Source organism: Primulina eburnea, chromosome 7 (assembly GCF_022965805.1).
Source record: "Primulina eburnea isolate SZY01 chromosome 7, ASM2296580v1, whole genome shotgun sequence".
Lineage (NCBI taxonomy): Eukaryota > Viridiplantae > Streptophyta > Magnoliopsida > Lamiales > Gesneriaceae > Primulina > Primulina eburnea.
The window spans coordinates 7,980,444-7,998,947 of record NC_133107.1 but is presented as its reverse complement, the minus strand read 5'-3'; the positions used below and the strand labels follow the sequence as shown (position 1 = coordinate 7,998,947).

Here is an 18,504-nt window from a genome sequence, read left to right as displayed (position 1 = left end):
ACCTTGTGTATTTAGAAATGTTTTGATGATTTTATGCTTGTATTATCTATGATACTTGATATATTCGAAGCATATACCTGTTCAGATCAAACATTTGAAACTGTATTGAATATTCTGAGAACCAAGATATGTTATACAGAAACTACTGAGATGTGAATTGTGGCTGAGACGGATGGTGTTTGAGGCATGTTATATCCGAAGATGATATATCGGTTGATCTTAGCACAGTTGAAGCCGTGATCAGTGACTGAGAACGATATCAGTGTTAGAAATTATAGTTGCATGAGTTGCAGGCTATTATCTATATGAGTGTTATTTTGAATCTGATTGAGAAGTATTATTTTTCTGAATCAGTATTTGAGATTATATACTGTTCAAGTTGAACCAAGGCTAATTTGAGAAATTAAGCGGCTCAGAAAGTTGATTAGAACTTCAGAATTTAATATCGATAGTCAGAGCAGAGTATTGAGCAGAATATCAGGTATGTGATACTGAATTATATAGGAATAACCGACTTATTGGGCCAGATGTTACAGATTTGAAACGACAGGTATTGTCAGAAGTGCACAATAATCGATTCAACATTCCTACTGATGACTGGAAGATATGTTGAGAGCTGTAGTACTTGATTTAGCGCTAGTTGGCAAGAATCTTTGCCACTTTATGAGAGTCTGTACAACAACAGCTATCAGAAGAATATTGAGATGGTTCCTTTCGAGGCATTGTACGGTAAGAGGTGCAGATTCCCTTGATATTGGGATGATATCTCTGAGGTTCCTGAGATTGGACCTGACATGATCAGAGATATGATTGAGAAAAATGAAGTTTATTCAAAAGCAAATGAAGACAACTCAGAATTGACAGATTAAAGATGCCAACTTCAGAAAACGACCGATGGTATTCGAGACAAGAGACTGAATATTGAACTGACTGGGATAAAACCAATTTGGTAGCCGATGATAGTATTGACTTGATATGAATTGTTGATTAGTATATACGGATATCGTATAGCCAATATGTTGAGATCGATTCTGCCAGAGTTATTTTATAGTTGTGAGTTTTCTTTCAGCTCCTGTATATATCTCCTTCTTGTATCTGATTTGATTGCCTGTGATTTCGGGGACGAAATCGTATTTTAGAGGGGGAGAATTGTAATGCGTGGAATTTTATTACGGTAATCTGAGTTTGATTTAATCGATAAAATGATGTGATTATAGACGGACCATGTCGAGAACCGAATTCAAATGGCAATTGTTGAGATTGAGTAGCAAAAAGCCTTGAGAAAGCATGGAATGGGTTGATGACCAGTAGACTACGCGCACATGCGCGGGGTGTCCAGTAGCCCAAGTGCGAGAACAAAACTTTGCGCGCACATGCGCGGGATGAAGTCGCGCATATGCGCGAGAGGCAGAATGCCCAAGCGCCGAGACCAGTAGGTCTCGCGCATTGCACCGAGGAAGGTCGCGCATATGCGCGAGACGTGTTGAGCAAAGATAAAGCCACGTTTTCTTGGGCATGCATTGATATATATATTTGTGTCTTCTTCAGCGAATTCAGGGGAGAGCAAGCCGAGAATTTCCTTAGGAAAATAATTGTACTTTTCAATCGTGGATTGGTGGTTTACGAAAGATCCAACCGTCAGAATTTCGATCTGAATATATTTCGGTGATCCTCGTGTTAGCGGCTTCACACGTACGTAAGTTTTATTACGTTTTGATATAGTTTGAAAATGTGATATTACAGGAATCGGATGTGATTGATATATGTTGTTCTCGATACAGTACACATCGTATAATTGAAACCGGATTGAAGAATAGATACTGTACGGAGTTATTATGATTTTCGGAGGGAATTGATTGAGAGTTGATATCAGATTTGTATCATTATTGATTAGGAATTGAGAATTGCCTATTATCATGTGTCTTGAATATACTGATCAGTATATATTTGAAATCAGATCGAGGAACGGACTGTTTATATAATTGTGATGATTTTCTGAAGCAATACGGTCGAGATTGTACAAATTTGATATTATGATCTGTTATTGTGAAGATTATGAATTGTACCGATACCGATTATGAGTTGTGATATTATATCTGTGTTGAAATTGACATGGTTATTGAGACTATATTGTTATGCCGTCGAGACATCAGTAATTGATATTGATCAGATTCAGTAGCGATTGAGATTGTATCGTTATGACATTGACATTGATCAGATTATGTCTTGATTTGTGTATTTATCAGAACATGCCTTGAATTGAGCTATATATTGACATGGTCTATCCAATATTGTCATTTCAGATTGGATATGGACAGATTTGACTTCGAGACTTCGACTTCGTCAGACCGAGAAGAGAAAGGTATAAATTGATGTTGATGCGGGATTGCACAACTCGAGTTCGATTCGACTGGAGTTTCCCAAAATCACATACTTCATCCTATTGTATTGATATTTGCAATTGATGTGATTGATATCTTTGGTTTATTGATTTATGTATTGAGTCATAGGCTGATGCGCCTAGTCATAGACGATTGATCTCGTGACAAAGGTACCAGATAGTGATGGAATCGTCACTGGGCCATTGCACATTGTCATCGAGGGTAGGATATGCCAAAGCGGATATGCTTAGATAATTGGCCGTCAGGCCAGGGCGGATGTGCCTAGTCGGTGGCGAATTCGTCAAGACATCAGATGTTTGGCTATATCGGAGTGGATAGAATTGGAGTTTCTTCTATTACTGATGTTCGATATGGAAAGAGCCAAAGTCCGTGAATAAGGACATACAACCACCCCGATCGGGAGTGTAGGTGGGTGTCTGTTCTTATTCCGATCAGGATCCCTAGATTAGGACGAGTTGAGTCAGAGTCTGTGAGTCACGGAGTGTGATTCAGAGTTTGTATTGATTCTTGTTTCTGATTGATATATGTTCAGAGTATGATTTACAGTTAGATATTGATTTATGATTCCAGATTATGATATATGTCTTAATATCTATTTCATACTGTTATATATATGCCTTTATATGAAATGCATGTATACATGATTTATAATGGGAATGTAATTCTCACCGGAGTTATCCGGCTGTTGTCTTGTTTGTATGTGTGCTTGACAACAGGTGGGATGGGATCAGGATCAGAAGAAGATGAGAGATTTCAGATTAGTGTGGAGATCCGAACTTAGGAGTAGATCTGTTCCATCACCTGACATGTGGTGAATGAACATTAGTTTTTATGAATTACTTTTGTACCGAAATTGTACTTTAGATCTGAATATTGATCTTGTATATGAAATAAGATTTATTTCATCGTTGCGCACTCATGTAATTTAGAAAAAAAATTTATGTCCCACATTTCCTAATCATTATATTAGATCTTAACCATGATTAAAAAGATGAATTAGGTTCGGGTCCCCACACTAGAACTCGAACCCTAGCCACCCTAGGATCCCAGCCCTAGACCGAGACCACCCTTGACCCTGACCGAGCCCTGACCGAGCCCCCAAGCCCCATGCAAACAATCGAGTCCCTTGAACCACGCATGCACATGAACTCTTCAAATAGACTCACAGCTCCTACTTAAATTCCTTGCCCATGGTTCCAGCATGGTTTTCCTTTTAAAAATTGACACGTTTTTACTACAATTTAATCATATAACAACCCATAAACCTTACCTAATCATGACAGCCCCTTAACACATGTTTAACATAATTTTTTTGCACAATTTCATGCCTCAAAAATCACATATGCTATAAAAAACGAAATTGTTTCATGATGTACTTATTTTTCATTCAAAACATAATTAAATAAATACTATAGTGTGATGGATGAGTAAAAGGAGAATTATGACGTGCCTTTGCATTTTATACGCACGAAGTAACATTGACGACGAAGAACGGAGCAAAACCTTTGGCTAGAAATCCTCCTCGCACTCTCGATTTTCTTCTTCAAATATGGGTGTGTTGTGTGCCGTGTATTGGGGTACTTTTTCAGACTTGGAGGCGTGAATAAGAGTAGGGTTTTAGGTGATTAATATTTTATATAGCTAATTAAATACCAACAAGGCTTTAGGCCTATTAAGGCTCTAAATTAAGCTCATTAGTCTTAATTAGAATTTAATAAAATATTATCGAAGTTTGTGTTTAAATAAAGTTGTGAATTTATTAGCAGGGTTGCCAAAAGCTCATATTTTAGTTGAAAAACACGCACCGACAAAATTTACGTCCCGACGTATAAATCACCTCAAAATACCTTATTTTTCAAAAATAAGAAAAATCATCACCCATATTTTAAATAATTAAAAACAAATAACCAATAAAACATTTTCTATTTTTCAGCCCTCGGTCTCCGTTCCTCGATCGCAACTCGAATAACCTTTAAAAATACATTTTATTGGAACCATGTAGAAAAATATATTTTAAACATGTCAAAATGCACCACATAATTAATTTATGCAATTAAAACATTTAATTGAAATACACAAGAAATTTAATAATTGCATGCATGTGGTTAAAGTGGACCTTAAAATTTTTTGGCGTTACAAAACAGAAGAAAGAGATATACAACTTACAAAGCCTTTTGAAACAATTAATTTATTATCTCAAGATTCATTACGAAAACACAAAGATAAAAATTATAAATACATTCATATAGGATTGGTTCAAGTAAGAATAAAAACCTTAACTAAAGAAGGATTAAATACTTCCATTCTTACTAGTTTAAGAGATGCCAGATTCACAAATTTCGAAGATTCATTATTAAGTTATGTTGAATCCAGTCTGTGTACTGGACCAATCTCTTTGATTGTTATCCAAACTTCTCAGTATCCCTAAACGATAAAAACATATTAAAATCCTTAGTTTTACAAATAAAAACTCATAATTATAATATGCTTAAAGGAACAATACCGGTTGCTGTTATTTTTAGAATTCATTACAAGGCTATGAGTTCTGCCTTTGCTACAAAAGTAAAATATCATAGTAAGAAAGGTGAAACCCTTTTATTACAAACAGATTTAGGAAAATCCAATACTGTAATTCCAAAACCAATTCAATGGAAAGATATAACGACCTGAAGAATGGATCTTAGAAGGTGCTGTTAACCCAGAACCTATAGGACACATAGAAACAAACACCCAATTAAAAGAAATAACTCAATAAGCAAATGGAAAAGTCAAACCCTCATTTAATAGAAAATCTAGTAGTAGCAATAGATATGACGATTCTTCTATTACTGACACCATAGATTTAGGAAGAATATCACAAATCTCTTCAGTCATAAATATTCCCTATAAAACATAACCTAGATATTCTACCTCAGATTTACGTAATTCAGTTTTAAGAAATGTAGACTACGCCTCTGAAATTCCTAGATCAGTCTATACAAAAATAAAAGAAGAAAGCTCTCAAAATAAATTTCATACTACAGAATCATATCAAGAACTGTTAAGAAAATATTATTCCCAAGAATTTTGGTGTATGACGAAAACAAGTCAGCTCGAAATCAGCTGCGGTTCGTATATCAGATATGCAACAGTTCAACCGCTCAGCTTATCAACTGGTGTATCTTTCTAAACGGCTAAAGATCAAAGTAGTTTCAACAGCTCACTTCAGACTGTTAGCAGTTTCAGCTTGGACTTTAATATCTCTCAGAACCGGAACATTAAAGAGAATTATTTATTGCTCAAGGACATTCTCTGACCGGCTTAATACATTCAAAGTATTACACCGCCTTGAAGTCAACAAATACTTACATCAGTTCCAAGATTGATCTACATTTATTATCTTTCCAAGAAAAGTAAGTCCAAGCATAGACTTAAAGTTCTGTTGCCAAAAATAGTTTCCTTAAAAGGAACTCCTCAAGAAAAGCGATTCAGAACGATGCTGTGCAAAAGGAACATTAAATGCGTTTATCAAAGATTAATTAATGCTCAACATATCGACAACAACACGTCTGTTTAGAGGATCAGGTTAACGTTGTTATGTCCTTTTCGACCGTTAAGAAAATCGTGTATATTAACGGAAGAGTGTGCTAGCAGAAACTCTCTCGATTTTCAGCCGAGATATTACAGCTTGCTTGCATACTCAAAAAGATCTCAAAGCGCTCTAAAAGTCTACATACTTCATCGCTCAATCAGCACACACTGAACAGAAATTCATTTGATCATCTAAGGATCATTTTCGTGCTACTCACATCAAACTATTTACTCATATCAGTAACCTGTTGGTTATTTGATTTAGCTTTGATATCTCGTGAACTAATTGTTCTTAAATATCCAGAAGTGTAAAGTGATCCCTAAGAGTTCCAAAACAGGCAGTGTGATAAGTCCTGATTGGAGTGGGCTGTTGCAAGACGTTTGTAAAGCCAAAGTCTTTTAGTGGAATACTTCATAAGGAGGAAGAAGGGGTGACGTAGGAGTATTCATTCTCCGAACATCCATAACAAACTTGTGTCACTTTACTTTCTGCAATCATTTATTTGTCTAGTCTCTAGTTATCAATTTAGCATGCTATCGTGTTTAAGCTTCATTGAATATTGTGAACCGTTTTTCCGCACTTAACAAGTGGTTCACATTTTCAACCGTTTGAGAAGAATTTTTCAACCGCCTAAAAACGGTTGAAATCACAGTCTTACATGAGAAAATTTGAAAGATTTCATTCACCCCCTCTAAACTCTTTCCCGATCCTAACAATTTGTATCAAAGCCAGGTTTTTCTCAAACACTGATATCTTTTGAACACTTTTGGCATCTTTCAATAAAATTCCTATGTTCTCTAAAGAAGATTATGATGATTGGAAGATTCGTATGCATGCACATCTAGCAGCCTAAGATGATGATATGTGGTACATAATCACTGATGGGCCGATGAAGATCCTGAAAGTAAACACAGCTGCTGCTACAATCGAAGGTGCTCCTCAGATGGTAGAAAAGCACAGATCCGAATGGACTGTTGAGGATAAGAAGAAAGCAAATCTGGACAATGTTGCAAAAGATATCCTCTACAAAACTTTGGACAAAAATATGTTTGTCAAGATCAAGACGTGCACTACTGCCAAGGAAATATGGGAAAAGCTTACTCAATTATGTGATGGCAATGATCAAACAAAAGAAAACAAGTTGAAGGTTGCTATTCAAAAGTTTGACAATGCAAAAATGAAGCTAAGAGAAACTCTAGCAGAATTCGACGAACGGTTCAGTGGTATCATTATCGAACTCATTTCATTAGGTAAAAGATTATTTTAACCGTGAAATTGCTCTAAAGGTTATGCGAGCTCTTCCCAGATAATGGGACGTGAAGACTATTGCAATGCGAGAATCTAAAGACCTGAACAAGCTAGAACTTCACGACCTCTTCGCTGACCTTAAAGCTTATGAGTTCGAGCTTGGTATACGAACTGAAGAAGATCCATCAACCTCTCAACAGACGAAGGCACTGCCAACTACTACAGTGACTCTTCCAGTCGAAGAGTCCTCAAGTAAGAAATCGGCCGAGCAATTAAGCAATGAAGCCATGTCTTTATTCGTTAAAAAATTCAGTAAATTCATGCGTAAAAATCAATCACAGATGAATAAACCTCACTTCAACAAGAACCATACTAATGATGGTCAAGCTTGTTTTAACTGTGGAAAGAAAGGACACTTTATTGCATAATGCAACAGGCCAAGAAAAGATGAAAAGAAATCAAGTGACAGAAGACAAGTTAAAGATAACAAAAGATTCATAAAAAAGAAGAGTCATCGAGTATTAGTTGCATAAGAAGATAAAGGCAAATGGGCTGAATCAGAATCTGAAAAATCTATTTCTGAAGAATCTTCAAGTGAAAGCGAAGATGAGAAAGTAGAGTGTCTCAGGGCCAAAGAAGATCAAGAATCTACTGATGAAATGGCAATAAAGAAAAAGAAGCTGGAAGAATCCATCTGGTTCTTGGATAGTGGATGCTCTAGACACATGACTGGAAACAAAGATCTCTTATCAGAAGTAGATAACTGCAAAGGTCCAACAATCACCTTTGGTGATAACTCAAAAGATAAAGCTATGGGTAAAGGTAAGATTATTCACGGCAAAGTTATCATCAAAGATGTGCTCCTGGTAGAAAACCTATGTTATAACTAGATTAGCATAAGCCAATTGTGTGATAATGGTTACATCGTTGAGTTTCAAAAACTCTTATGCACTGTGAAAACCACACCTGGTAATATCATGTTGACTGGTTATAGAGAGCAGAATACATATAAAGTCAAGTGGAATGATGATTATCTTAATGCACCTACCTGCTTTATTGCCTTAAATGGTAATAAAAATTGGCTTTGGCATAAGCGTCTTAATCATCTCAATTTTAAATCTATTGCTACTATCAGTAGACTTAATCTTGTATCTGGTTTGCCTAACATTGATTTTGCCAAAGATAGAGTTTGCACTGCATGTCAATTAGGAAAACAGGTCCGCACAACATTCAAAAGCAGAGGAAAAAACTAATCAGTTAGATGCCTGGAACTTATTCATATGGACTTGTTTGGACCAATACTCGTCACAAGCTTAGGGGGAAAGAAATACACTCTCGTAGTAATTGATGATTTCTCCAGATTTACATGGGTAATATTTCTAAAATCCAAAGACCAAACCGTTGATCAACTAATCAAGCTGCTCAAAAGACTCCGAAACGAGAAAAGTGAAGCAATTGACAGAATCAGGAGTGACAGAGGAACTGAATTTCTAAACCAATTCCTGTCATCATATCTTGAAGATCATGGCATAAAACATGAATTGTCAGCAGCAAGATCACCTCAACAAAATGGTGTAGACGAAAGGAAAAACCACACATTGAAGGAAGCAGCTAGAACCATGCTAGCCGAATCTGGTATCTCTCAAAGGTTCTGGGCTGAAGCCGTTAACACAGCATGTTATACTCAAAATCGATCCATGATCAATAAAAATCATGAGAAGACTCCCTATGAAATTTGGACCGGGAAGCAACCAAAAGTTGGATACTTTCGCATCTTTGGTTATAAGTGTTTCATTCATATTAATGACAAAACACATCTCACTGCCTTTGATGTAAAAGTTGATAATGGTATATTTCTAGGATATTCATCAGTGAGCAAAGCATATAGAGCTTACAACCAAAGAAATCTCACTGTTGAAGAATCCATACATATTGTTTTTGATGAGTCATCTATATGTCATGACAATAGCAATAGCAGCATACATGATTTAATAAATAATTTTGATGCTACTAACCTTGAGGCAAGCAGTGAGGATGAAGTAGATCTGAGAAAAACATGTGGAAGCATATCAAAAGAAAATCCAACCACTAAAGAACAAACTCAACAAGTGAACGAACCGGAAGACAACCAACAACCGCAAAATGTACAAAGTGAAGAAGGAACTTTGGAACAAGAAGAAGAAATCATTCAACAAACCGAGCTAAATCCATATGGACCATGTCTCCAGTGGAAAAAGGATCATCCACTTTAGCTGGTCATCGGTAACCCTACTGCTCCTCTTAGAACTAGAAATCAAATGATAAATGAATTTATGCATACTGCGTTTGTCTCTCAGATAGAACCTAAGAAAATCGATGATGCACTACTTGACACAAATTGGATAGAGGCCATGCAGGAGGAACTTAATCAGTTTGAAAGGAGTAAGGTCTGACATCTAGTACCTCGGCCTAATAACACTCATGTAATTGGAACTAGATGGGTATTCAGAAACAAGATGGAAGAAAATGGTTTGATTATAAGAAACAAGACTAGACTAGTAACTCAGAGCTATAGACAAGAATAATGTATATATTTTGATGAATCCTTTACCCCTGTAGCCAGGTTAGAAGCCATTAGAATATTTTTAGCATTTGCAGCCTTTAAAAACTTCAAAGTATATCAAATGGATGTTAAATCTACTTTCTTGAATGGATTGTTAAATGAGGAAGTTCATGTAGAAAAACCACCCGGTTTTGTCAATCAAACCTTCCCTGAGTATGTTTACAAACTTGACAAAGCTCTATATGGACTAAAACAGGCCCCGAGAGCATGATATGACACCTTAACCAATTTCTTGCTTGGGCATGGTTTCACAATCGAAACGGTTGATAAAACGTTGTTTAAATTCTCAAAAAATGATCATTCACTATTTGTACAAATATATGTAGATGATATTATTTTTGGATCAACTAACCCTAGCTGTGTGAAAGATTCTCCAAGATGATGCTGGAGCAATTTGAGATGAGCATTATGGACGAATTAAATTACTTTTTATGACTGCAAGTCAAGCAGTCCGAAGATGGTATATTTATCAATCAAGCCAAATATACTCGAGACACGTTAATATCGAATAAGTGAATGTCAATTCATCATGCTAATATAAATATACGATAAATGTACGACATATTAAAACTTACCTAAATATATATATCTCGGCGAGACAGGCCCGTTCATCAAAATTCAAAACCTATCCTAAGCCCACTTGAAACCCGCATATCCCTCCTTTAACTCCATTTCCCGCGTTCAAGGAATCCCTAAAAAAGGAGAGGATTCTGGCCCTAACAAACAAAGGAAGCAAAGAAGATGAATATCAGCACGATGAAGCTCCCAGAAGCCCACAAGAATGGTGAGAATTTAAGGCCCTCCTTCTGCTCCATTCTCTGGGATTCCGAAGCCGACCACATAGTTACGGCTTCGTCCGCCGACAACTCGATCTGCATCCACGATGCTGTTTCGCCGTCAAATCCGCCAAAGATTCTTGATAATCATCGTGAGGGTGTCACGGTTTTGGCACTTAGTCCGGATTCTACCTGCCTCGCTTCGGGTTCTCTCGACCATTCCGTTAAGCTATACGAGTTTCCTGGTAATATTCATTTTTAATTAGCTACAAGAGCAGCCCGATTGCGATTTTGTGGATCTTTTATTCTGAATTTGATGGTTGCCAATTTAAAGTCTTTTTTTAAGCTTATAGTTATGTAGGAAGCGATCAATTTAGACTTGAGCGTTTTGGAAAATGGCAAATGTGAAATAGATCTTATGTTTGCTAAAAGCTCTGGATTGCAGTGTTTGGATGTGCACTACTAAAGCTGACTGTTGCCGCACGTAGTGTTATGTACTTTCATCTTCCCGCGTTTTCAGTCTTTTTGTGCTTGTGAGAAGATACCAGATCCAGGACAAGAATCAATTTGGCCTTGGTAAATTCTAAATGGGCTATCAAATTATGACAAGATATAGGGCTATTGCAAGTGAGTAAATTGGTAAACTGAAATTCAAATAGTCAATAAATTGCACCGTGGATAACCTGTCAGTTTAATCTCAAGATGCTTGTAGGGTACTTATCTTTGGTCTTGCTGGTAATCTGGGATGCGTGTGTAGTGTTGCCCTTACATTTGATCACAAATTAGTTAAATAGCTGGTTGTATTAACTCATGCCCAGAAAAACTGGGTTAATAGGACCTTAATGTTTTCCTTTCCTCTCCCTCGCCTTTGTATTCTCACGATACTATTTGTTTACTTTGATCAAGGAATTTACATACTAGGAAGGTAACGGCGTGCTTATGCTACACAATCATCTTTCTGCAGGTGGAGATTTTAAGACCAACATCATTACACTCAAGTTGCCCGTTTGTGCTCTTGCGTTCAATAACAAAGGATGGGTTTTGGCGGCTGCTGGTGATGATGAGGGCATCAAACTTGTGAATACATTCACTGGAACGATTTCTAGAATTCTCAAAGGACATGAAGGATCTATCACTAGCATGGCTTTTGGTCCTAAGAATGATTACTTTGCTTCACTTGATTCGACTGGGACCTTCATTTACTGGGATCTTGTGTTTGGGTGTACCCTTTATGTCCTCAAAGCTATAGCTCCTAATTATGGTTCTGATGTTTCATTAACGAATATACTTGCATGGAGTCCTGATGGGAATATGCTAGCATTGCCAGGTCTGAAAAACGATGTTGTAATGTATGATGGAGTCACCGCTGAGAGGTTGTTTTCTCTTCGAGGTGATCATCTACGACCTATTTGTTTCTTATCTTGGTCACCTGATGGAAAATATTTGGCTACTTCTGGTTTAGACAAACAGATTCTTATCTGGGATGTTGATATGAAGCAGATAATTGGTAAGAAGGAATTTATTGAGTGCATATCTTGTATGGCGTGGAAGCCACATGGCAAAGCTCTTGCAGTTATTGATGTTATGGGGAAGTATGGTGTGTGGGAGTCAGCTGTACAATCGCCAATGAAATCTTCAAGTGAAGATGTTCCTGGATTGTATGTTCGAAATGGCTCTCTGTTGTTTGATGAGGAAGAAGAGTCGGGTAATCTTAATGAAGATAGCTTTGGTGAATCAGTGCCACCCTGCAGAAAAAGGTTACGTCAACGACATAAAAATGAGGATGAATGGAAAAAAGAAAATGATGATGAGTTGGAATACATTCTAAAGTTTAAATCTTTTGAAAAGTCCTACCATGGTAGAAAAGATAATATTGCTAATGGGAAGAGTGGGTCAAGAAATGTGATATCGAACGTGGTGCCGAAAGTGCAAGAAGCTTTTCAGCCTGGAGCTACTCCTGCAAAGGCTGGACAGAGAAGCTTTCTGTGCTACAATATGCTTGGAAGTATTACCACAATGGAACATGATGGGTATTCACGTATAGAGGTATCCTGATGGAAGAATGATAAACTGAATATCTTTTTATAGATATTTAAGATGAAGAGATTGATGCATGAGACTTGCTTTAACAGAGTGAGGTTTGTTTACAGAATTATTTCATGATTACCTGCAGATAGATTTCCATGATACTAGCAGAGGTCCACGTGTTCCTGCTATAAATGACTATTTTGGTTTCACAATGGCTTCTCTGAGTGAAAATGGCTGTGCTTTTGCTAATCGATGCAGAGGAGAGAAGAATATGAGCACACTTATGTATCAACCGTTCAGTACCTGGGATAATAATAGTGAGGTTAGGCCTCTTAAACATAATTCTATTATGCATTATCGTCTCCATTGCAACCAGGATCATAGATGTTCTAATTTGCCTCCCTGGTCTTGTGATTTGACAAAATTAATGCTTGGTCAACCGTAGCTGATGTTAATCTATCTGTTCAAATTTAGTGGTCTATGCAATTTGAAGGGGAAGAAGTCAGAGTAGTAGCATTAGGAGATTCATGGGTTGCTGCTGTAACAAGCATTAATCTTCTCCGTATTTTCACTCATGGTGGTTTGCAGGTTTGAAAAATTTATCACTAGTTTCTGAATTTCGTTGATCAGTCCGACATTGTACTTGCAAATAATTCAATGGACGGTGTAATACTATATTTTTCTTGTTGCCAGTTTCACTTGAATAATCTGACATCTTAATTTCACTTGTTAGAGGTATATACTCTCTCTGGAGGGACCAGTGGTTACAGCAGCGGGCTTCAAGGATGAGCTCGCGGTTGTCATGCACATTTCCCCTTCGCTACCTTCAGACGACCCGGTACCACAAAAATATTCTATTGATGATTGTCTAGAATAAAATACAGGACGACATATCGTTCTATTCTCTCGAGTTTGAAAGGGGTTTATTTTTTTGTTCGTTTAAAACTTTTCGAATGGGCATACTTTTGTTTCTGGAAGCTGGAGATAATTTCATCTGCAAGTTTGATAAACGATTTATAACTCCACTCGAAAGACATTTGGATCCCGCCAATAGTTGCACTATGTATGATCCTAAACCTAGATTATGGGTTTGTGGGATCGATCAATATCGTAAGATCTTACAGATCAAAAATACGAAAGAAATTGCTGTTGAAACCTTTGAGCAAAGTAGGCCTAGTTGCACTAAAAGATCAACGAGGATGTTAGATTTGATGTTGAAATTCTGTATTCCTGTTCTTGATGGCCTTAAGACAATCTACCCAGGATATCCGACATCCACATTGCACTTTTAGTTATTATTATTGCTGAGACTAGGCCTAATTTGCTCATGAATTATGTTATGAAGTTGGAAATATGTTCCAAGAAGGTCAACTGGTTCTAAATTTAAAACGTTTCCTCTTGCAGATGTTTGAATATAGAGTGTTCAACATTCCAAATGGGACACGACCTCTAAGAGGAAGACTTCCATTGACTCCCGGGTCATGTTTAAAATGGTTCGGTTTTAGTGATGAAGGCCAACTGAGTTCGTTTGATTCCAAGGTGCAAATCTCTGACGTCGGATGCATGACTTTTTTTTTTTTTTTTAAAATATATAAATACGCCTGAGTGTTAAAAGCAAATATAAATGCAGGGTGTCTTGAGGGTGTACACAAATCTATATGGGGGTAGTTGGCTACCACTCTTCAGGTACGACTAATATTTTTTTGTAGTGTACCCTTTTTTATCGGAATTTTCGATGCGTAGGTATAAAACTTGCAATTATCAGTGCCAGCAAATTAAACAAGTCTGAGGAAAATTATTGGGTCGTTGGACTGAACACGAGAAAGTTATTTTGCGTTGTTTGCAAGTCTCCTGAATCCTTCCCCCAGGTATTATGATTATTCATAAACTGCAGCCTTACTGAGTCAGCATCTTAACTACAAGGAATTATATCATTCCATTATGGTTTTTTTCAGTGCACTCCCAAGCCCATCCTCACCTTGCTAGACTTATCATTTCCTCTCGCTTCTTCTGGCCTGGGCGCAGATTGCCTCGAGAATGAATTTATGATGTACAAAATGCATCTCTCCCAGGCAAGTTTGCACTATTTCGGTGAATTTGCATTGTGTTGTTTAGAGCATCATCAGCATAAGATATTTTGATATCAGCAAATGGTTCAGCTATATTGCCAATGCTATATCAGATAATCAGGCTAAGAATTAATATAAATGTTTAGACAGTGAATAGATGGATTCACTTCATTTCCTTCCCCCGTGTTTTGTTCTGGAATTCGATTATTGTGTGATTTCTGATCATCAACGAGGTATTTTCACAGATTAAGAAAAGCATACAAGAAATGGGGGCTCTCGGCCACGATACAACCTCTCTTGAAGATGAGGCTTTCAATTTGGAAACTTCCTTAGATACATGCATCTTGAGGCTCATCGCTTCTTGTTGCAATGGTGAGTTTTTCGCTAATACACACTGATTATCATTTCTGTTTTCCCTTGTGTTTATTATGTTTTGTACTTTTTTCAGGCAACAAACTTGTAAGAGCAACTGAACTTGTGAAACTTCTTTCACTAGAAAAATCAGTAAGAGATGCCATAACGCTTGTGACCGCATTAAAACTGCCAAATCTGGCCGAACGATTCGGCAACATACTCCAGGTGAGACCCCAACCGAGTTCTTTCTGGTGGATGTATTATACGCCTCTCGCTTAATTTGAATATTTTCAAATTTTACGATTGTAGGAAAAATTGCATAATGAAGCCATTGGAAACACAGTCCTCCCTGACATCAAATCCAACTGCGAAGATTCTATCAGAACTAATAATTCTGCATCTTCTAAGTTCTTTACTGCACCAAAGATCGGTAAAACATCAGACAACATCATTTCATCTCCATTAAAACATCAGACAACATCATTCCACCTTGTTGTCAAGGAAATAAAATGAGAGACCACGTTACTAAAACTTCTTCGAACTTCATTTTACCTCCACTAAGCGTGAAGCACGCTCGTGAAAATCGGTGACAGTCAAAGTTGTATTTATTTTGTCACATCAGTTTAATTTTCTTATTTACTTGTTTGTGCTGGTCGTAGATTGGATAATAATTTTTTAAGGGGTTTTTTGAATATATATATATAAGGTAAAAAAAATAGGGCTTTTTCTAATAATAATTTTAAAAATAAGACAAGTGACAATTGAGGCAAAGTAAATGGGGTGTCAAAACTACCGTGAAACGCAGCTTATGTTTTTATTTCCAAAAAATATACGTTTTTTTTTTATTTTGAAATTTTTAAAATCAGGATCCAATTGATTGTGGTTAGAGATGGTGATGTGGCAGGGCGGGGGCGTGGATGGGAAACAAAACCTGTCTTCATTCTCGTTTCATTCATCAATTTTTCCATGGTTTTAAATGTTCGTTTAAGTCTTGCTTAATCTTGATTAAGCTTGAAGCTTCTTAAAACTTTCGCTTTGGTCAAAAGTTGCCAAGTGTAGGTTGATTGTATTAAGCGTCTTTAAATACGCTCAAGTGCGATTTTTTTAAAAAACGAATGTAAGGTCCGAAATACGACAACGTAATTCAACTGTATACAAATCTAAGAAAAATGATCAATTAAATTGTTTTAATCGCATTAATTAAATGTATTTTTTGATATGTTTACATGTTTAAAATGCGGTTTTCTACTAGAATGTATTAAAACGTGTTTTAAAGGTCATTCAAGACGCTATCGAGGAACGGAGACCGGAGACCGTAACGGAGAAATATTTTTATCAAATGATTATTTTTAATTATTTAATATATGGTATTTTCGAAAATGATAACTTTTGAGGTATTTTTACGCGACGAGTCATATTTTAAACCTGTAATCGATTTTGACGAAAATAAGGATTTTTTGAGAATTTGGTTAATATTTTCGAAAAATTTTCTAAACAAAGTATTTTAACTACATCATAATGGGCTTAATGAACCTAATATACTATAGTTATTGGGCCCAAACTTGTACCAAGTATTTATTTAAAACAAGCTTCTAAAATCCTATCCTATAACACGGAACACACGCACACATCAAACAAAAACCACTAGAACTCCTAGGGCAGCAGCCTACACGATCACACACTCACTTCAAGCAAATTCACGTGATTTTGAAGGGAATTCAGCAAGGTCTTTTCTCCGCCAACGTTTCTCGTATCGCAAATTGTTTTTCGTGCGTAAAATACGCAAAGACACGCCTTAATCTTCTTTCACTCACCGTTCATACCATATTATGTGTATTTAACATGATTGCATGAAAAATATGATACACTTTCTTATATTTTCGTTTTTATGTCTTGTACATGATGAAACTTGAGTTTTAATGCTTTTAAATCCATGTTTATGTTGCACAAAGGGGCCGGCATGATAGGGATATGGGAAAAGACGTTTTTCAGCATGATCGAGGGTCCATGAGGCTTGGATAAGGGTTGGCAAGAGGGGAAACATGCTGAACGAAATTTGGGTTCGTAGGAGAACAAGGGTTTCATTTTTGGTCCTTGAAGGATTCGAATACTGTTGGGGAACATCCAGGAGTCCTATGAGGGTGGTCTTGTGGTCCTATGAGAGAGGAGTTAGGCTTGGTATGGTTCATGAAGAAGGCCGATCCGGTTTAGGGCTTATGAGGGCTAGGGCTCGACTTTTGGGAAAGATAATAGGAAAGAGGCTGTGCAAGGGCTGTCCAGGTGAGGGGCTGGGGTCGTAAGGGTCCTGGCCACGAGCCATGGTGGTCCAAGGGCAGCTGGTTAAGGTAGGCGCACCGCTAGGGCCCTTCCTAGCCGTGGCCGCACGATTTAGTGAGGAATTCGCACATTCGCGTGTATGGGGCCGTAGGGGCTGATCCAAGTGGGTCATAAGGGTTCGGTCTAAGTCCTAGGAGGGTTGGTCAGGGTCTGGTCCACTCGGTTAGGGTCTAGGTCGAAGAAATTCATGGCTTGGTTGAACTAGGGTTTGGTTCAAAGATATGGCAAAAATATCAGCAGGTATCTAGGCTTGTTCAAGGGTTTTAATTGGCTTGATTTGGGTTGCATATGGCATGGTTAAGTTTTAATAAGTTGTAGTTCAAGTTTGGTTAAGTTTCGAGGCAATTTAGGTTAAAATCGAGACGTATGTTTAAGTTTTAAAACAAATTGGGAAATTAGTCGAGGGACTTAAGTTTACGTCTAAGAAATATTTATGGGTGTATTTTAAGGTGTTATGTTAAGTTTAGATGGATTTGGGTCGTTGTTTTGAAGGTCTAAGGATAAATTAGGAAAGTTAAGGTTTCAGGGGCAAAACAGACATTTTACACCTGAAAAATGATGTCCTGGCAGTGCCCGGAATTCTGTAATGAATGTTAAAATGTTTATTTTGAGAGTTTATGGAATTTATTGATCAAAACGGTAATGCTAAAAGATGTGTTGTATGTTTGGTTTAAAAGAAAAATGATATATATATAGGCATGAATTTTTATAAGTGACGAATATAATGAAAGGTTGAAGGAGGTGACTTGATTGTGACTAATACGATGATATGATGATATGTAAGGCCAAGACTCAGTTGACGAGTGAGAGTGTCGCTGATGTCCCCACCATCTGTTACCATGGTTTTACGTAGATGGATCCATCGACCTACACCTGATACGAAAGTCACAATTAATGATCTGAATTCATTAAAAGGGAAACGTATACATATATGATGAAAGGAAAAGGGGTTTAAAGTTTATGCATGTTTATGAAAAGCTATTTAATTAAAAGTATTTTCACTATTGCATGTGAATGTATATGTACTACTTGCTATCATTGTTAAGGTTTGCTGAGTCACTAGACTCACTAGGTGTGATCGATGCAGGTCAGCAAGATTTTGATAGAGGACTTGATG

At 37.0% G+C, this 18,504-nt stretch overlaps 2 protein-coding genes across 2 annotated transcripts; both read left to right on the top strand.

Moving 5' to 3' along the window:
* Nucleotides 1-6,862: 6,862 nt before the first annotated feature.
* On the top strand, nucleotides 6,863-7,240 carry LOC140835659 (uncharacterized). The gene has a single exon (XM_073201059.1). The coding sequence runs from the start codon at nucleotides 6,863-6,865 to the stop codon at nucleotides 7,238-7,240; it is 378 nt and encodes a 125-aa protein (XP_073057160.1).
* Nucleotides 7,241-10,460: 3,220 nt separating this feature from the next.
* LOC140837095 (protein ENHANCER OF LHP1 1-like) lies at nucleotides 10,461-15,688 on the top strand. Its single transcript, XM_073203102.1, has 12 exons — nucleotides 10,461-10,844; nucleotides 11,564-12,645; nucleotides 12,773-12,949; nucleotides 13,102-13,215; nucleotides 13,361-13,465; nucleotides 14,032-14,166; nucleotides 14,258-14,313; nucleotides 14,393-14,495; nucleotides 14,583-14,699; nucleotides 14,942-15,068; nucleotides 15,145-15,275; nucleotides 15,360-15,688. The coding sequence occupies exons 1-12, from the start codon at nucleotides 10,565-10,567 to the stop codon at nucleotides 15,561-15,563; spliced, it is 2,631 nt and encodes an 876-aa protein (XP_073059203.1). The 5' UTR covers nucleotides 10,461-10,564; the 3' UTR covers nucleotides 15,564-15,688.
* The last annotated feature ends 2,816 nt before the right edge of the window (nucleotides 15,689-18,504 follow it).

What these genes read in the sequence shown, in the direction of transcription:
- LOC140835659 (XM_073201059.1), top strand. Translation starts at nt 6,863, where the DNA reads ATGAAGATCCTGAAAGTAAACACAGCTGCTGCTACAATCGAAGGTGCT.
- LOC140837095 (XM_073203102.1), top strand. Translation starts at nt 10,565, where the DNA reads ATGAATATCAGCACGATGAAGCTCCCAGAAGCCCACAAGAATGGTGAG. An exon ending in CCTGGGATAATAATAGTGAG is followed by an intron (nt 12,950 to 13,101) that starts GTTAGGCCTCTT and finishes GTTCAAATTTAG; the next exon opens with TGGTCTATGCAATTTGAAGG. An exon ending in TCACTCATGGTGGTTTGCAG is followed by an intron (nt 13,216 to 13,360) that starts GTTTGAAAAATT and finishes TTCACTTGTTAG; the next exon opens with AGGTATATACTCTCTCTGGA.